Source organism: Arvicola amphibius, chromosome 9 (genome assembly GCF_903992535.2).
Source record: "Arvicola amphibius chromosome 9, mArvAmp1.2, whole genome shotgun sequence".
NCBI lineage: Eukaryota > Metazoa > Chordata > Mammalia > Rodentia > Cricetidae > Arvicola > Arvicola amphibius.
The window spans coordinates 76344216-76360103 of NC_052055.2; the positions used below are offsets into that span (position 1 = coordinate 76344216).

Genomic DNA, 15888 nt, shown 5'->3' on the forward strand with positions numbered 1-15888 from the left:
ATCGAGGTCCTTGACATGATGTGCTCAGGATTTTATCCCCTCCTTACACATTGACGCAGGGCTTCCTCTGCTTCCCACATGAGTCAAGGATAAGAACACAAAGGAGAAACTTTCAAACACATAAAGTTATAAATGACTCATATTCTACGAAGCTTCTATGAGAAGTACGAGAAGTACATCAAGATTAACAGAGAGATGCGCAAGTGCTCAGCACTCAGAGACTAAGATCTGGATGGTTGGCATTCCACATCATATTCTTTTCCCAAAGGCTCAAGTCATCATTGTGGAAGAGGAGGTGGACAGTTTTTAAGAGGTACAGAGAGTAGATGTCTGGGGAAAATCAGTTTTGCCAGGCATGACTGTCTAGCTGCATACATGGACTCACAGTGGCTGTCTGGAACTGCAAGCAAAAGGCCTGCAAGATTAAGCCAGTCAAAACCTCAGTATGGAGAGCGAAGGAGTTAGCATTCCGTCCCCATCTTAGAAGCTCCTGGCAACTGATATCTATGAGGAGAGAGGGAGCCCATTAGCTGTAGGGAGCAGTGTTCTGACAGTACATGGTCTTGCATCCATGCAGAAGGCAGCAAAAATGGACTTAGTGTGTTATTTCTTTTCTTAAGAGCGAGCATGTGAAGTTAGGAAGAAAACGTAGATGAGAGGAGAATACGAAAAGAATAGGGGTGGATTTTATTCAAACATATTTCACACATGTATTAATATTACATAATTTTTTTAAAAAGAACTACTTCAAAATAACAGGCATGAGATTCAGGTTTTATATTCCATAAACGTCAGAAGACCTAGGGAAAAGCCAGTTCAAAGCAAGGGAGAAACCAAGATATCATTCTATTGGTAGGAAGGGGAAAGAAAGAAGATTTTTATCAGCTGAAATACTAAATATTTCTAGAGCAGAAATCAAAAGGCAGTGTCTAAAGCATTGTGTCTAATGCCTAAGGCCAACAAAATCAGAAGAAACAGTATATGTGTCACTTAAAAGACACAGATAGAAAGAAAAGAAAAGTGTAGCTTACTCCTGTAAACAGAAAAATAAGAGCTGAAATACAATAGAGTACTGCCTCCCCACTTCCTGTGTGTGTGTGTGTGTGTGTGTGTGTGTGTGTGTCTGTGTATATGTGTATGTGTGTCTCTGTATGTGCCTGTGTATCTGTTTATGTCTGTCCTTGTCAGTGTGAGCCTGTGTCCATGTGTCTGTTTGCTTATTTATCTACATATCTGTGTGAGTCTGTCTGTTTCTATGCATGTTGTCTACATGTGTGTCTGTCTGTGTCTTTGCATCTGTGTAAGCACAAGCACTTTTAGTAATAGCTAGCTTTTAATCCTGCATAAAATATAACCATAGAAACAGACATATACTTTTAATTATGCTTTAGTAGTGAAAACTATAAAGTCAAAGATAAATTTCACTTTCTTCACATACATTTTATAGTTTTAGCATAAATTTTAAAATGTTTATTTATAGATCAAAAAAGAGGAGAGAGAAACTGACCTTCAGAGCAGCTTCATAAACATCATTTGTGAGGGATTCCATCATGTACGATCCTCCCCAAGGATCAGCCACTTTGGGGATCCCAGATTCTTCTTGAATGATGATTTGTGTGTTTCGGGCAATTCGAGCGCTTTTCACAGTGGGCAAGCCCAGAGCCTCATCAAAAGAATTTGTATGCAAAGACTGTGTCCCTCCAAACACAGCTGCCATTGCTTCAATTGCAGTGCGGACAATGTTATTGTAGGGATCCTAAAACATTAAACCAAAAATAAAAACAAAACAAGAAAAAAGTTCACAGACAGAGCAATAAGAGACATTATAATCAAGCAACAACTATATAAACTACACCAATGTCCAATGCAGTTTGGGGATGGATTGAACATCAGACGTCAGAGTAGTAAATAAAACTCACAAATTAGTGAGCAAGCTGGAAAAGAATTAAGAGTCAAGGTGTCTATTCCAGGCCTAGGCATGAAAACATTGTCTCATATATTCCTCTAAAATACCAAACAATTTTACATTGTTTAAATACTATTCCATAAGCATATCATGAAATGTAATTTTTCTTAGATTACAGGAATCTTTTTTCCTAATTTATAATCTCCTAAGTATTTTTCATACCTCAGAGTATCTCCTGCAATGGATGTGTATGAGGTAGGCACTTAATATGACTAATTAAAGTGATTCAGTGTAAATTCTAAGGTAGAAAATAGTTTTCTGATTCATTATATTTCTAACGGTGATGTTGGCTAGTCTATATATTTCAGTTTTAATTGGAAAAGTCAGGATAGTGACACAAGATTATAAAAGTTCCTTCCAACCTCACAATCTCTACTTCTAGTCATAAAGAACATGCTGGTTGTTATTCATCATTAACTGTAAAAAAAGACATGTAACTTAAAATCACAATATGTGGACATATAAAAATGAACAGATAAAGAAGCCAAGTCTTCCAATTTCAATGGAATCACGTTATACTATTCAAATGATAATAATCTTTAAATGCCTGTGTGCTTTCCTGCCTAAAACACAACTTTTGAGTGTGTGTGTGTGTGTGTGTGTGTGTGTGTGAACTAGGATAAAAACAAATTATAAGTAGGTAGTTTTATAATAAGATGTATCTCTTCAAAATTGTTTACAAGTATTAATTATAATGTGGTTTTTATTTCTTTATCAGCAAATAATTTTTCACTCAATTTGCACAGTAAATAATCCCAAGAATTGACAATGAAATTCCATGAAATGCAGAAGCGCCTGTGTAACAAAGGAAACAGCCACAGAGTGAAGAGACCGGCTCAGATGGGAAATAAAAGACCTGCCATTACACACCAACTAGGAGAATAATACCCAAGACATGTAAAGAGCTGCAAACAATGAGTCCCAAACACCAAATCCCTAAATCCCTGCACAAGCTAACGCACTGAAAAGATTGAAAAGGCTAAAGACCAAGAAAAGAACCCCAAAGATAAATACAAACGTGAAGTGTCCACAGCCTTAGCCATCAAGGAAATGACAGTAAAACTGCTTTAAGATTCCACTTCATCCAAGTCTGAATGGTTATCATCATGAGCACCAGTGACACAAGGTGTGAGTGCAAGCCTGTAATCCCAGCACTCAGGACGCAGAGGCAGGCGGAGGCCAGCCTGATCTTCATATTGAGTTCTAGTCCAGATTAGAAGGCGAAAAAAGGTAAAAGAAGAAAAGAAAAAAAGGAAGGAGGGGCAACAGGAAAGGGAAAGGAAACAAACAGCAACAAACATCAGCAAAGATGCAAAGAGGAGCCCTATTCACTGCCGGTGAGTGTGAACTGCTGCAGAGCTACTATAGAAATGGGTGTGCACAGTCAAAGAGGCCTAGAAGCAGCGCACCATATGGTCCAGCTAGACTGCTGCTGAGCACACACCCAAAAGACCCTAAATCAACACAGAGATACTTGCACATCCAGGTTTATTAATTCTCTAGTCACAATCGCTAGGAAAGGAAACCAGTCTGGATCTCTATCAACACATGAATGGAGAATGTGATAGATAAATGCAATGGAATCTTACACAGCTATAAATAAAAATGAATCATGACCTGTAGGAAAATGGGTGTAACTGGAAATCAGATGTTCAGCAAAATAAGCCAGAGTCAGGACAATTACCTTGTATTTTTTCTCATCCACAGAACCTAGATTTAAAATTAAATGTGTGTGTGTATGTGTGTGTGTGTGTGTGTGTGTGTGTGTGTGTTGTGTGTGTGTATTTACAAGTATGTTTGTAGGCCACAAAACTAAAAAGGGGGAGGCGATATCTTATGGCTGGTGAGTAACAGAGAAGATAGATGTGATAAAACAGAAGAATGTGATTTTAAAAAATTTGAACAGGGGACTATCTAAAAAGAGAAAGGGAAGCACTGGGAAAAGGGAGTGTGTGGGGGAGAGGAATGAAGAGAGCTAAATATAATGCCATATGCCTATGAAGGTGATGTGAGAAACAAACATGTAACTTTGTATGCTAATCTAAACAAGCCAAGACAGAAATGATCTGAGTTAACCACTAGAGGGCGCTAACTCTTTTCAATATGTGTAAACTCAAACCCTAAGAGTGCATTATACTTCAAGATACTCATAACTTCCAAATATTAGCAAACAGGTTGCTAAATACGATTCCTGCCTCTACAGTCCAAAGAAAAAAAAGTTTGTTTTCTTTATTCAAGATATTATTTTCAGATAGATACACACCTGCTCAGTAAGTGACCACCCTGATGTCTGGCAGTGTGCTCGTAAAAGAAGAGATTTGGAGTTCTTAGGTTGGAACATCTTTTCTATTAAGTGAGCCCAAAGTCTTCTCCCAGCTCGCATCTTCGCTATTTCCATGTAGAAGTTCATCCCAATTCCCCAAAAGAAAGATAACCTAAAAAGGTAAAGTCCAGAAGTAGATGAAACTTAAAAATACAAATAAGAAATGAAAACAAACTGTATCACACACTAGAAAAACACGTGTCCAGATCTGAATATCAAACAATTAATTTGAAGGAAAAGCAAAGCACACACATATCTAAGTAACTGTGACCCTAACATAAAAAATGGCTGTGAATGTTTGCTTCTGGGAATAATTATTCCCTTCACAATGGTTTCCTCTTGTGTGCTGAGTAAGAAATGTTCTTGGGCAGGGGACGTGGCTAAGTGGTTGAGTATTTACCCAACACACACTAGACCCTGGGTTTCACCCTGAGTAACACAGAATCAAATTTTTATTTACACAGCACTGGGATTGAACCTTGGGCCTTACACTTGCTGGGCAAACACTTTCACCATTCATCCACATGTCCAGCTCAAGATCCATTTTGTTACAAAAAAAAAAAAAAACCCTTTGTAACACAGGGGTTGTGACTGAAAGAACAGAATCACATGCTTACTTTGTTTGTATAGCATGGGGTGGCTTAATTTGCTTGTTTTAAGAAAATGATTGAGCACTGGGCTTAGTCACATTTGTTTAATTTGTCCCTAGCCTCCTTATTTATTCCCTTTTACCTCACATTCTGCAACGGATTTAACTGATTGACATGATTACCTATTTGCCTCTAGTGGCCAGAAGGCTGCAAAATCTCATGTAAACCAAAAGGGCACTAAGACACTAACATTTACTAAAACTCAATGAACTCCAGTACTGAGCGGTCTTAGGATCTGGGCTCATCCTTAAAATCTGCGGAAGACTGTGAAGAACTTTTCTTCATTTCAATATAATTATCTAAATTTTATCCATTATTATTTCATGTAAAATAATAAACATCTAACATGTAAAATATATACCTTTTAAACAGTAGTATTTCCGTATCATAATATCAAAACTTAGAAGAATCATTTTATTTTAAAATGTTTTTATTAGAAGGGTGTCCATTTTCTGTGTGCTCATGTGTGTGAAGGTGCGCATGTGCAAACCAAAGGTCTGTTTCTTGATGTTTATTTTTGAGACAGGGTCTAAGAGCTGAGATAGCTGGCAAGTGAACCCCAGGAACCCACCTGCCTCTGCCTCCTCAGCACTGGGATTCTAAACATGTCTACAGCATTGAAACGTGGGCTGTGGGGGTTAAACTCAGATCCTCAGACCAACCAGTCATTTTCCCGATCCTGTTTTGCACTTTTGCAAACCTCTTTAATGTGCAGCTTAAACGAAGACAGCTATATGTCCCATCTACCTCAATATAACATACCATGTAGGTTTATACCAACCTGGGGGAAATAAAAATGTAAAAGGAAAGCCAAGTTTTAAAGTACTCAGGAACAGTGTAAACCTTCAAGATCTATGTAATCCCCAGGAGTCCCTGGACCATATTTTGGAAGCTGTTGTAAAAACAATGTCTTAGAACAAAGAAATTGTCATTTGCCATGTTTTGCACATCTGAATTGCTAGCACACAAGTGAGTCTCACTTCAGGGACAAGCTCACTAAGGCATTGCTGATCTGAATGATTATTTCTGACCAATTTAAATAGTCCATAAACTTCATTGAAATGTTTCCTTATTTTTCATGCAACTTTGTTAACAATTCATTTTGAGACAATATAGTTTCTAATATTGTGTGTCGCCAAACATTTATATAGGTATTAAAGAGAAAAAAAGTAGGTAATTTCCATATTTTCAAATAAAAAAATATAATGTAATTTGATCTCATGTTTATATTTTAATATAACTCCATGTATATGCTAGTTGTGCTCACTAGAAAGATGGCATTCTTCCAATTTATACAGAAGTGTGGTCAGATTAAATTTGTTACTTTTTATTTTTGCTATTGATAATATTGGCTTATTTTCTCTCACTTGGAAAAATATAACACAATCTAAATATATCATGGCATTTATTTCTACAAATTTATTTTATCAGTATATTTTTGCTGTAGAGGTAGAAAATGGTTCTATGAATGTTGTTGATGTAGACAAGATACCTAACTTTAATCTACTGACCTTGGTGCAAATTCGTCAATTGTGAGTCCAGCCTGGAGTCCAGTTCTGCAGTACTCCAAGCCATCTGCGATGGTATAGGCCAGTTCTAGAATGGCATCAGCCCCTGCTTCCTGCATATGGTAACCACTGATGGAAATGGAATTAAATTTTGGCATGTGCTATATAAAATAAGAAATATATAACAATAAATGAAATATGAAAAGGTTCTCTTCAACTTAGGTTATGAAAGCAAGCATTATCTATAAATTTTGTTCAATTTCAGATTACTTGGTAGTTTATAATCATAACTGACAAAAACTAGTATTTGTTAACTCAAATTCCCTCTCAAATTTAAGTGATTGATCTTGGAAGCATCTTCAAGGTGTCATATTTGTTTTTCTGCCAGAAAACAGTTGCCCTAGTTATCCCTCAGGCTAGCCAAGACTTCATAAAGACCTTATGATTTGCCTGATATGTTGACAAATTTTATATTACTCACATTATTTTTGTATTTGCATAAATGTATCCAATATGAACAAGTACACAGTGAGCAAACCTGATTTGATCCTTAGTGTTACATTTTGAAGCAAAACAGGATAAAACACATAGCTTTAAAATATCAGAGACTGGGACTGGAGAGATGGTTCAGTGGCTAAGAGCAATGGTGTTCTTCCAGAGGACCTGGGCCCCAGTCTCAGAACCCACATGGCAGCTCATAACTGTCAGTAGCTCCAGTTCCAGGAGATCTGACACACATATATATATATATATGTATATATATATATACATAAATGCAGGTAAAACAGCAATTCATATGAAATAAAAATAAATAAATGATTTTTAAAAGGTTGGCTTTGTCCTGTTTTTAAAAAAAACAAAGATTTCAGTTTGATTTACTGTTATTGTTAATATCAAGCATATTCTAGCTCCTTTCTACCATGACCACTAAGAATGCCACATACCAATGTTCCTCAACATTCCATGTCAGGTCTAGTACCTGACTGAATAGACCCTGCAGAATCTAAGAGTTATCGTACGACTTTTTTCAACTGAACATAAAATAAAAACACTGAAAACACGGACTCTGACGTCAGAGGGCTCATATTTCCACCATGACACTTAACCACTGCTAACTTTCTCAACAGCGCTATTCTTTGGTTTCCTACAAAGTAGAGGTAATAACTACGTCATTCTTGTAGAACTGTTTTAAGATAATATGATTCATCTAAATCACTTAGTATTATCCTGGCAGACACTAAGCTCTCAAAAAAGTTATTTGACTTTATATATGTTATAAATTATATATACCACATTTACATATATCATACTTATGTACACTCATATAATACACAAATATAGTTGTGTATTTTACACAACAATTTCAAGTACTCTAACCCAAAGTTCTTTGAAAATTCTCTATAACAAAATCAAAAAATAGATAGAATCAAATGAAATTGAGAAAAATAACTGTATTTTTGGAGTTTACATACAAAAGCCAGGAAACAGGTGCTTTGCTGTGCAGAGGCATGTACTGATAGACTTTTAAATAACAGAAGTATAATATGATAGAATATTTACCCTTAGAAAGGAAGGAAGTTGTCGTATGGCATAAAAAGGACAACACTGGCAATAGTATATTAAAGGAAATGAGCCTATCCAAACAGAGAAATACTGAATGATCCTACTCATGTGAGCAATCTGCAGTATTGAAATTTGCAAACGCTTATAGCGATACAATGGTGGGATCCTAGAGCAGGAAAGGCAGGGACAATAGGGCTGTCTGTGGAACAGACAGTTTCAGTTCTGCAAAATTAAGAGTAAAGGGATATGCAGGTAATGGTTGCACAACAGTGGAATATTCTTAATACCACTGCACACTTAAAAATAGTTAACACAGTAATATCACAACATACATATTTTCCCATAATTAAGAATTCTTTTTAAAAAATACAAAGTTCACAATTTACACAATATTTTTTTTTAAAAAAGTATCATTTGATCAGAATCTGAAACTGGCTTGCTGTCACAAGGATTATGTAAGCATGTAAGCACAATTCAGAACTTCTAGATATCATTAGGATCTTGTACAAGGTGACATCACAGGGTACAGACGCAAGGAATGATACTATCCACCCCAGCAGCCAGTCTTCTCTGACAGCACGTCCTAAGTTTAGAGCTCCACAGTACAAGTCCTAGTCTCCGCTCTTGTCTTACTACTGCGGCCACAGAGACAGGAGGACTTAGCTAGTCCTCTGGAAGATCCCTCTCGCTGGCACACATCTGGCCTTTCTTCCTTCCTTCTTTCCTTAAACATAGCAGTTAATATACCTAACAACAAAAAAAAAAAAAGCAAGATAAAAGGAACCTGGAGTTCTGATTACTGCGGCGCTCCACAGATGCAAACCCCTCACAGACCACCTTCTAACTTCCTTAAACCAAACAGAGCAGACTCCCATTTAGTTTAATCTACAGCTATGTATGTGCTTGCTATATGCTCTTAGGCAGAATATTTACATATGTCTTGGAAATCTCCAAATGTAGCATAAATACAGTTATATATAATACCAATATACATATACAATTTTATGTAGTACAATTTGCAGATGCAAAACAACAAAATACTTTTCAAAGGACAAAGGCTGAATAGCAAATGAAGGGTGCAGAAAATGTTTGCAGGATTTCTGAGATAAGTAGATGAAGAGGGTGAATAGGTTAAGAAGTTGTGATGCAGAAGAGACTTCCTATTTGGCATTAAGCAGCTCTAAGGGTTGTGAGGAGACAGGCACTGCTAACAAGACAGAGGTGCAGAGAAGACCAGGAAAACATGCACTGCTCAAAAGAAAATGTGGAGGCCCAGGTAGCTGCCTTCTCCCATTAATCTGCCTGGAAAGGGATACATTATTCAGGGGTGAATTAGGGATGGCACAGAGGTGGCAGACATATAAGCAGTCTGTTCCAAACCAGTCAGTAGCAGAAATAAAATTCTATCTGTCTTGATACCAGTATGCATCTTGACTCCATTTGAACAAATTCTGAAAAGAACCAAGAAAGTGAGAGCTCCTTACTCTAACAATTATCAGACAACTAACTTTCAAAGAATGAAATAAACAGTAAATGGAAAAGTGGAATACCACCTAGGTTATGGCCATACAATTACCAAAGCTCTAAGAGATAAGAAGGCAGGCCGACAAGATAACTTAGACTCAGTATTGAACTTCACGGTAACTTGCAGCACTTTGTGAAATCCCCTACGAATGACTACAGCAAACCCTTCAGAAGAAAGCATACCTGTGCTGTGTACTGGAAAATGTCAGCGATAATTTTCATGGATGGTTCTGGGGGGAAAATGTAAGTGTTTCTGACCATAAACTCCTTTAGGATGTCGTTCTGAATTGTGCCTGTGAGCTTCTCTTTTGGCACGCCTTGCTCTTCCCCGGTTACTATAAATGTCGCCAGGACTGGGATAACTGCTCCATTCATGGTCATGGAAACGGACATTTTTTCTAAAGGAATACCATCAAAGAGGATTTTGGTGTCTTCTACAGTGTCAATAGCAACTCCGGCCATTCCAACATCTCCGCGAACTCGAGGGTTGTCGGAATCGTAACCACGATGTGTTGCCAGGTCAAAGGCAACAGACAATCCCTGCTGACCAGCTAAGTACAAATGAAAAAAAAAAAAAAAAAAAAAAAAAAAAAAGAAGCCATGGGTATGTTAGAGTCTCAGTGAAGACACTGGAAGCAGATATACCTCAGTCTGTGCTCATGTAAAACAAATGCTTGGCTTCCTAAGAGTAAGCTCATTCCAGGATGCTAAGACACACAAACTGAGCTGCTAGACCTATAAGAAATAACAGAAGCAACAGAATATCACTCATCTCACACCTGCACAAGGATTTGTGGCTTAATCTCATACATCAAACAAATTTTGCGGTTGTCTTTATTCTTTTCATTGAGATGTTCTCAAAATTCATGAAAACATCTAGCTGATCACATATACTTAATGCAATTTAGCATATATAAGCTTTTCTACCTTTTTTATTTTTTACCATGGTCATATCTTTAAGCCATAGCCATTCAAATATTATTGAAATAGAACCTTAGATTTTGCCGGGTGGTGGTGGCGCATGCCTTTAATCCCAGCCCAAGATGGGGGGGGGGGGGGGGAGCAAGAGGCGGGCAGATCTCTGTGAGTTCAAGGTCAGCCTGGTCTACAAGAGCTAGTTCCAGGATGGCTCCAAAGCTACAGAGAAACCCTGTCTTGAAAAAACAAAAAAACCAAAAAGGAGAATTTTAGATTTTATTCTCATAATGTCCTAAAAATGTTAATGGAACTAGGAATGAAATCCAAGGCCTTCAACGCACTACCAAGCTAAATATCCAGTCCCTAGGAAAAACTGCCAAATAACTAAACACATTAACTATAAATCTAATCCCTCTCTAAGCAACATAAGCCTAGAAAATCTAAAGCTGAGCATTCAATCAGTAAGATTTTGTCATACAGTAGAAAGGAAATCGTAGATATAATTGTCTAATAAAGGACAGATTTCACTATAGATATGGTTATCACCTTATTTCCTACTTATTTCCTTATTTCATCTAAGCTGTCCCTCCAATTCTTACCTCAACGAAATCAACTAAAAGCTTCCCAAGGATAAGCTCATCTCTCTTTCCTTTGTGCATATTCATCTCATTTCTTTCCTACAGTGTAGGTAAAAGTGTGCTTTATCTCCAAGAATTTTACACCTTTTACTTTTGCCTCATATCTTTTTGACAAAGAAGTTGAAAGGCATCCATTTGCTTCACAGTAAATTTACGCATAAAATGAATATTGTATTTTCAGATATTAATGTCTCTTATGTCATCATACCCATCACCTCTCACACTGAAATCTTACCCTTAATATTGTCCTTATAGAATTTATTACTTTCTTCCACAGTACTAAAGCCTGCATACTGACGGATGGTCCAGGGCCTATAGGTATACATGGTGGGGTAGGGTCCACGTGTGAAGGGTTTCACTCCTGGAAGCTCTTCAGGTAAGTCCATAGTATCTGCCCTGGAATATAAGGGCTTTATAGAGATCCCTTCTGGGGTGCGCCATATTAGGTCCTCCGGGTTCTTGCCTTTCAGCTGCTTTTTGGCCAGTACAGCCCACTCTGGGTGAAGGGGCTGCTGCTGATGTAGAAGCCGGTTCCATCTGGAGGCCGATGTAACTTTTAGCTGCTTCAGGCAATGGGGTGATAACAACAAAAGCTGATTCTTAGCTCTCAACATGGTGAAGCACGGATACTCCCCAAACAGACGAGAACTGCCCTAGAAAAAGTTAGAAAAACAATATACACACATTTAGAACTGGGAAGAAAGTCAGGAGTTTTCAGTGGCTAGGGGAAAAGGTGGACTCCTGTAATATTGGTCCTGTTTCATCTTTCTTTCCTTTTCTGCTTTGCATCTGATATTATGTAACATTTACTCTTGTTCTTCATAATCACTATTGTTCTAGATACAGTCTTCTTACCCCACAGCCTCTTAGCTGGTCTTCCTGACCAGTCTTAGCCCCCTCCAGCCCATTCAACACTGATAGAAGGCAAATCTGACTACATCTTACTCCCTACAAAAATTTTCAAAGGTTACATCATATGGTAAATATAAGGTAGTATTTCAATTAATTTTCATTCAAAACCCATTTACAATTCTTTTAGTTTATGGTAGACATTACATTGGTGTATAGAGAAAAATGCAGTAATTAGAACAAGCAGGCCTCCAAGGCATCCATGACCTGGTCTCCATGTAGTATCAAACGTATTTCTGTCTTTGTCATTTATACATTTTATGTACTAGAAATACGAGAATAGTCATAGATCACTGCATATGCCAAGTATTTACCCACAGAGAAAAACAGCAAACTGCCTCACTTACTTGACACTTAAGTGTTACATAGTCTCATCATATAGAGCCTTGTTTTCAAAAGAAAATCAGATGCAAATTTCATTAATACAGTTGTCTCACCAGGTGCTTTACACTAGGCAAAAATGAGTTTAAAATTCTAGGTTTCAGGTTAGGGAGTTGGCTCAATGGTTAAGAGCATTTCTTGCTGTTGCAAAGAATTCCTGTGTTTGATTCCCAGCCCACACATAGAGGTTCACCACCTCCTCAGGCACCAAGCACGAATGGGTGCACAGAAGTGTGTGGAGGCAAAACACTCATATACATAAAATAATAAAAATATAAAAGTAATCTTTTAGAATTTCCATTTTCACATTTACTTCTGACCTATTGAGTTAGTAAAACAATGAAGACTGCCAAATAGTTATTTGGTTCACAAAACAAGAAACATAAAACCACTGATGGAAATATTAGATATTTTAACTACTTTACGATGTAAATTTCCAACACATAAAAGGTCTCAAAAATGTTACCCCCTTAAGGTGGGTAATATCCATCCTGGGACAACTTCTACAATGAAAGATAGAACACATTCTCTGCAGTTTCATTTGCACTAGAGAAACAGAAACATTACAAACTTAATTAGAATGTGTGTTAAAACACAGACAAAGGAAAGAATTTAACGGAACTATTAAATTAACTTTAGAAAATAGAAAAAGTAGTATTTCCCATAAGATTTAGAGAAGTTTTCATTTATTACAGTAAAAAAGGAAGCCTTTATGATGAGTGTTATGATCTGGATATCAATTATATCAGTGTGTTACGTTTGTGGAAATTAGCACTCTATCCAGTTACCATTGTGTGTACGCTCTCTAAGTATTTTGACAATTTAAAAGTTGAACTTGATAGTTGAGTATAGTATATGAAAGGAAAGAGGCTCAAGTAAGTATTAGGTGAAGGAATCAAGATACATCCCCGTAAATGCAATATACTCAACTAGCTTTTTTGAAAGCAGAACAGAATAAAAACATAAATACAAAAAAGAGCAGCAGAAGGAGCGAGAACATGAAGGAGAAAGTCAGGAACTAGAGGGGTGCGTTCACTCATGGAGACGGTGGGACAGAACTAATGGGAGATCACCAACCCCAGTTGGAATGGGACTGATGGATCATGCGACCAAACCCGTCTCTCTGAATGTGGCCAACAATGGGGGCTGACTGAGAAGCAAAAGACAATGGTGCTGGGCTCTGGTTCTTCTACATGGACGGGCTCTGTGGGAGCCTTCTCAGCTTGGTCGATCACCTTCCTGGACGGGGGGGGGGGGGGGGGGGGGGGGGGGGGGGGGGGAGAGTTGGGAGGACCTTGGTCTTAGCATAGAGTGGGGAACTCTGATGGCTCCTTGGCCTTGAGAGGGAGGGAGGGGAGGTATGGGTGGAGGGGAGGGGAGGGAAGGGGGAGAAGGGGGGGAGGGAAGGGGGAGGAGGAGGGAAGGAGATGGAAATTTTTAAATGTGGAAAAAATAAACCATGAGGGGAAAAAAAAAAAAGAAAAGAAAAAAAATAAATGTATCTTAATTTTGAAATTATAAAAAAAAAAAGATAGCAATTTTTTAAAGTTTTGTAACTTTTAACCTATTAAATACAAGAGAGCTTTGTTATCCATTTTTATTTCAAGCCACTCGGACTTCAGAAAGCCTAAAAAGTGAGTGAAGAGAATATTGAGCTTACATCTGCACTGCTTCTGCAGGGATCGGAACACTAACAAGATTCAAAAACTTCCTGAAAGAACACTCAAGACAGGAAGCAGACTCCTGTAAAACAAAATTTTAATGGATCTTTCTTCAAACTGAAGAAATGATAAAACAGGATCCCAATCTAACAGGGATTTTCTGAAAAGCCAAAGGCCAAATTAGTAAACACTGAAAACAGCACTTCAAAATAACAGTGCTAGACACACATAGTGCCTTTAATCCTCACAGTGGGGAGGCAGAGGCAGGTGATCTCTGTGAGTTCAAGGCCAGCCTGATTTACAAAAGGAGTCCAGGCCAATCAGAGCTACATAGTGTGTCTCTAATACATACATACATGCATGCATGCTACATGCATGCATACACACACACACACACACACACACACACACACACACCAGTATTGTTGGTGACAACAGGAATTCTAAATTTTCCTTAAAGAGCCATAAAAGGATTTCAAGCATTCAAAGAAGCAATGTGTAAATATTTGTGTTAATGACGACTAGAATGTGTTAAAGTGAAATAATGAAGGCCTTCCTCACAAATATATGTATGTATGTATGTATGTGTGTATGCATATATTCCTCAGATAAAAGTTATTTAGAAAAAAAAAAAAACAGGGAGCCTTTAATTCCAGTGCTCTGGAACAGGCAGACCTGTAAGTTCAAGGCCAGCCTGGTCTACAGCATGGAGTTCCAGAGCAACCCAGACTATATGGAAAAACCCCGACTCCAAAACATAAATTAAACAAGAACAAAAAAAGAAACAAAATTATAACTCTTAAGAGCTCGTAACTGTTTACATGTGGCTCCACATTAACACTTCATAAAAGCTAGCCACTCCCGCTGTTCGATTTGCAAAGGTGGTGGATACCCAGAGCCTGAAAGTTATTAGAAGAAAGGAACTCTCAGCCTAAAGCAGCGGTTTTCAACCTGTTACGTCGTGACCCCTCCGGCAAACCTCTATATCCAAAAATATTCACATTACGATTTATAAAAGTAGCAAATTACAGTTATGAAGCAGCAACAATTTATGGTTGGAGGGTCACCACAACATGAGAAACTACACTATGGGTTGCAGCATTAGGAAGGTTGAGAATCACTGCCCTAATGAAAACCATTAAACACAAAACTATGTTGGAAGAAAATCAACATGTGGTTTAAAACTGCACGCATGTGTTGTGCTCTGAATGGCAAAACTGAGAAATTAGAAATGTTTAGTTTTGTAACGAATTACACATGCCTTGTCCTTTTCATTTCTTTCTCCTATCGTTTGTTTGTTTGTTTATTGGGCCACCACGTCTAGCAGAAACAACCTACAAACAACCCGAGTCTACCTCTACCCACAAGTGACCTCTGCCTGGCGCGTGCGTGGGAAGCCAGGGAACAGAGCGACAAGGCTACCGCGCTGTAGAAACGCACTCTGCAGCGGTGACCTCCGAATCTCAATGTCCTGGCCGAAAATGAGAAGTCAGCCGAAGACACCTAAACTTCAGGGAGAAAGCCGGTGGCTTCTGTCCCAGTAAAGAAGAAAGGAAAGGAGGTCAGAGAGACGAGGCAGAAAGATGACCGCAGTGAGGGGGCAGACTTGCAAGCCTGCCGGGCTCCCCGGCGTACAGGCTTACTCACAGGCCACAAAGCGGAAGGCGACCGGGCCGAGCCCCGATCCCACAGCCGAGCCCCGATCCCCACCGGTCCCCGGTGCCAGCAGCTGGAGCTCAGAACCCGTCCAATCAGGGGGCGTAGCTGACCCCACCCTCCGACCAGCCAATCCGGTCCCGCCGTCGCGGGCGCGCTCCTGATGACGTAAAGGACCGCACGGGCGCCAG

The 15888-nt window shown here is 38.5% G+C and overlaps 1 protein-coding gene across 3 annotated transcripts in view; it reads right to left on the bottom strand.

The window, feature by feature from the left end:
* Mmut (methylmalonyl-CoA mutase) overlaps window positions 1-15841 on the bottom strand; it is a 30934-nt gene extending 15093 nt beyond the window's left edge. The window contains exons 1-6 of one of the 3 annotated variants that reach the window (XM_038341186.2): window positions 15689-15841; window positions 11326-11743; window positions 9718-10085; window positions 6451-6608; window positions 4230-4401; window positions 1508-1756 (exon numbers count right to left, since the gene is read on the bottom strand). In XM_038341186.2, coding sequence (XP_038197114.1) covers window positions 1508-1756; window positions 4230-4401; window positions 6451-6608; window positions 9718-10085; window positions 11326-11704 — 1326 coding nt within the window. In that variant the 5' untranslated portion in view covers window positions 11705-11743; window positions 15689-15841. Of the gene's footprint in view, window positions 1-1507; window positions 1757-4229; window positions 4402-6450; window positions 6609-9717; window positions 10086-11325; window positions 11744-15396; window positions 15665-15688 lie in introns of those variants that run through there. The other 2 variants (XM_038341188.2, XM_038341187.2) reach the window with 2 other exon arrangements.
* Between the last annotated feature and the right edge of the window lie 47 nt (window positions 15842-15888).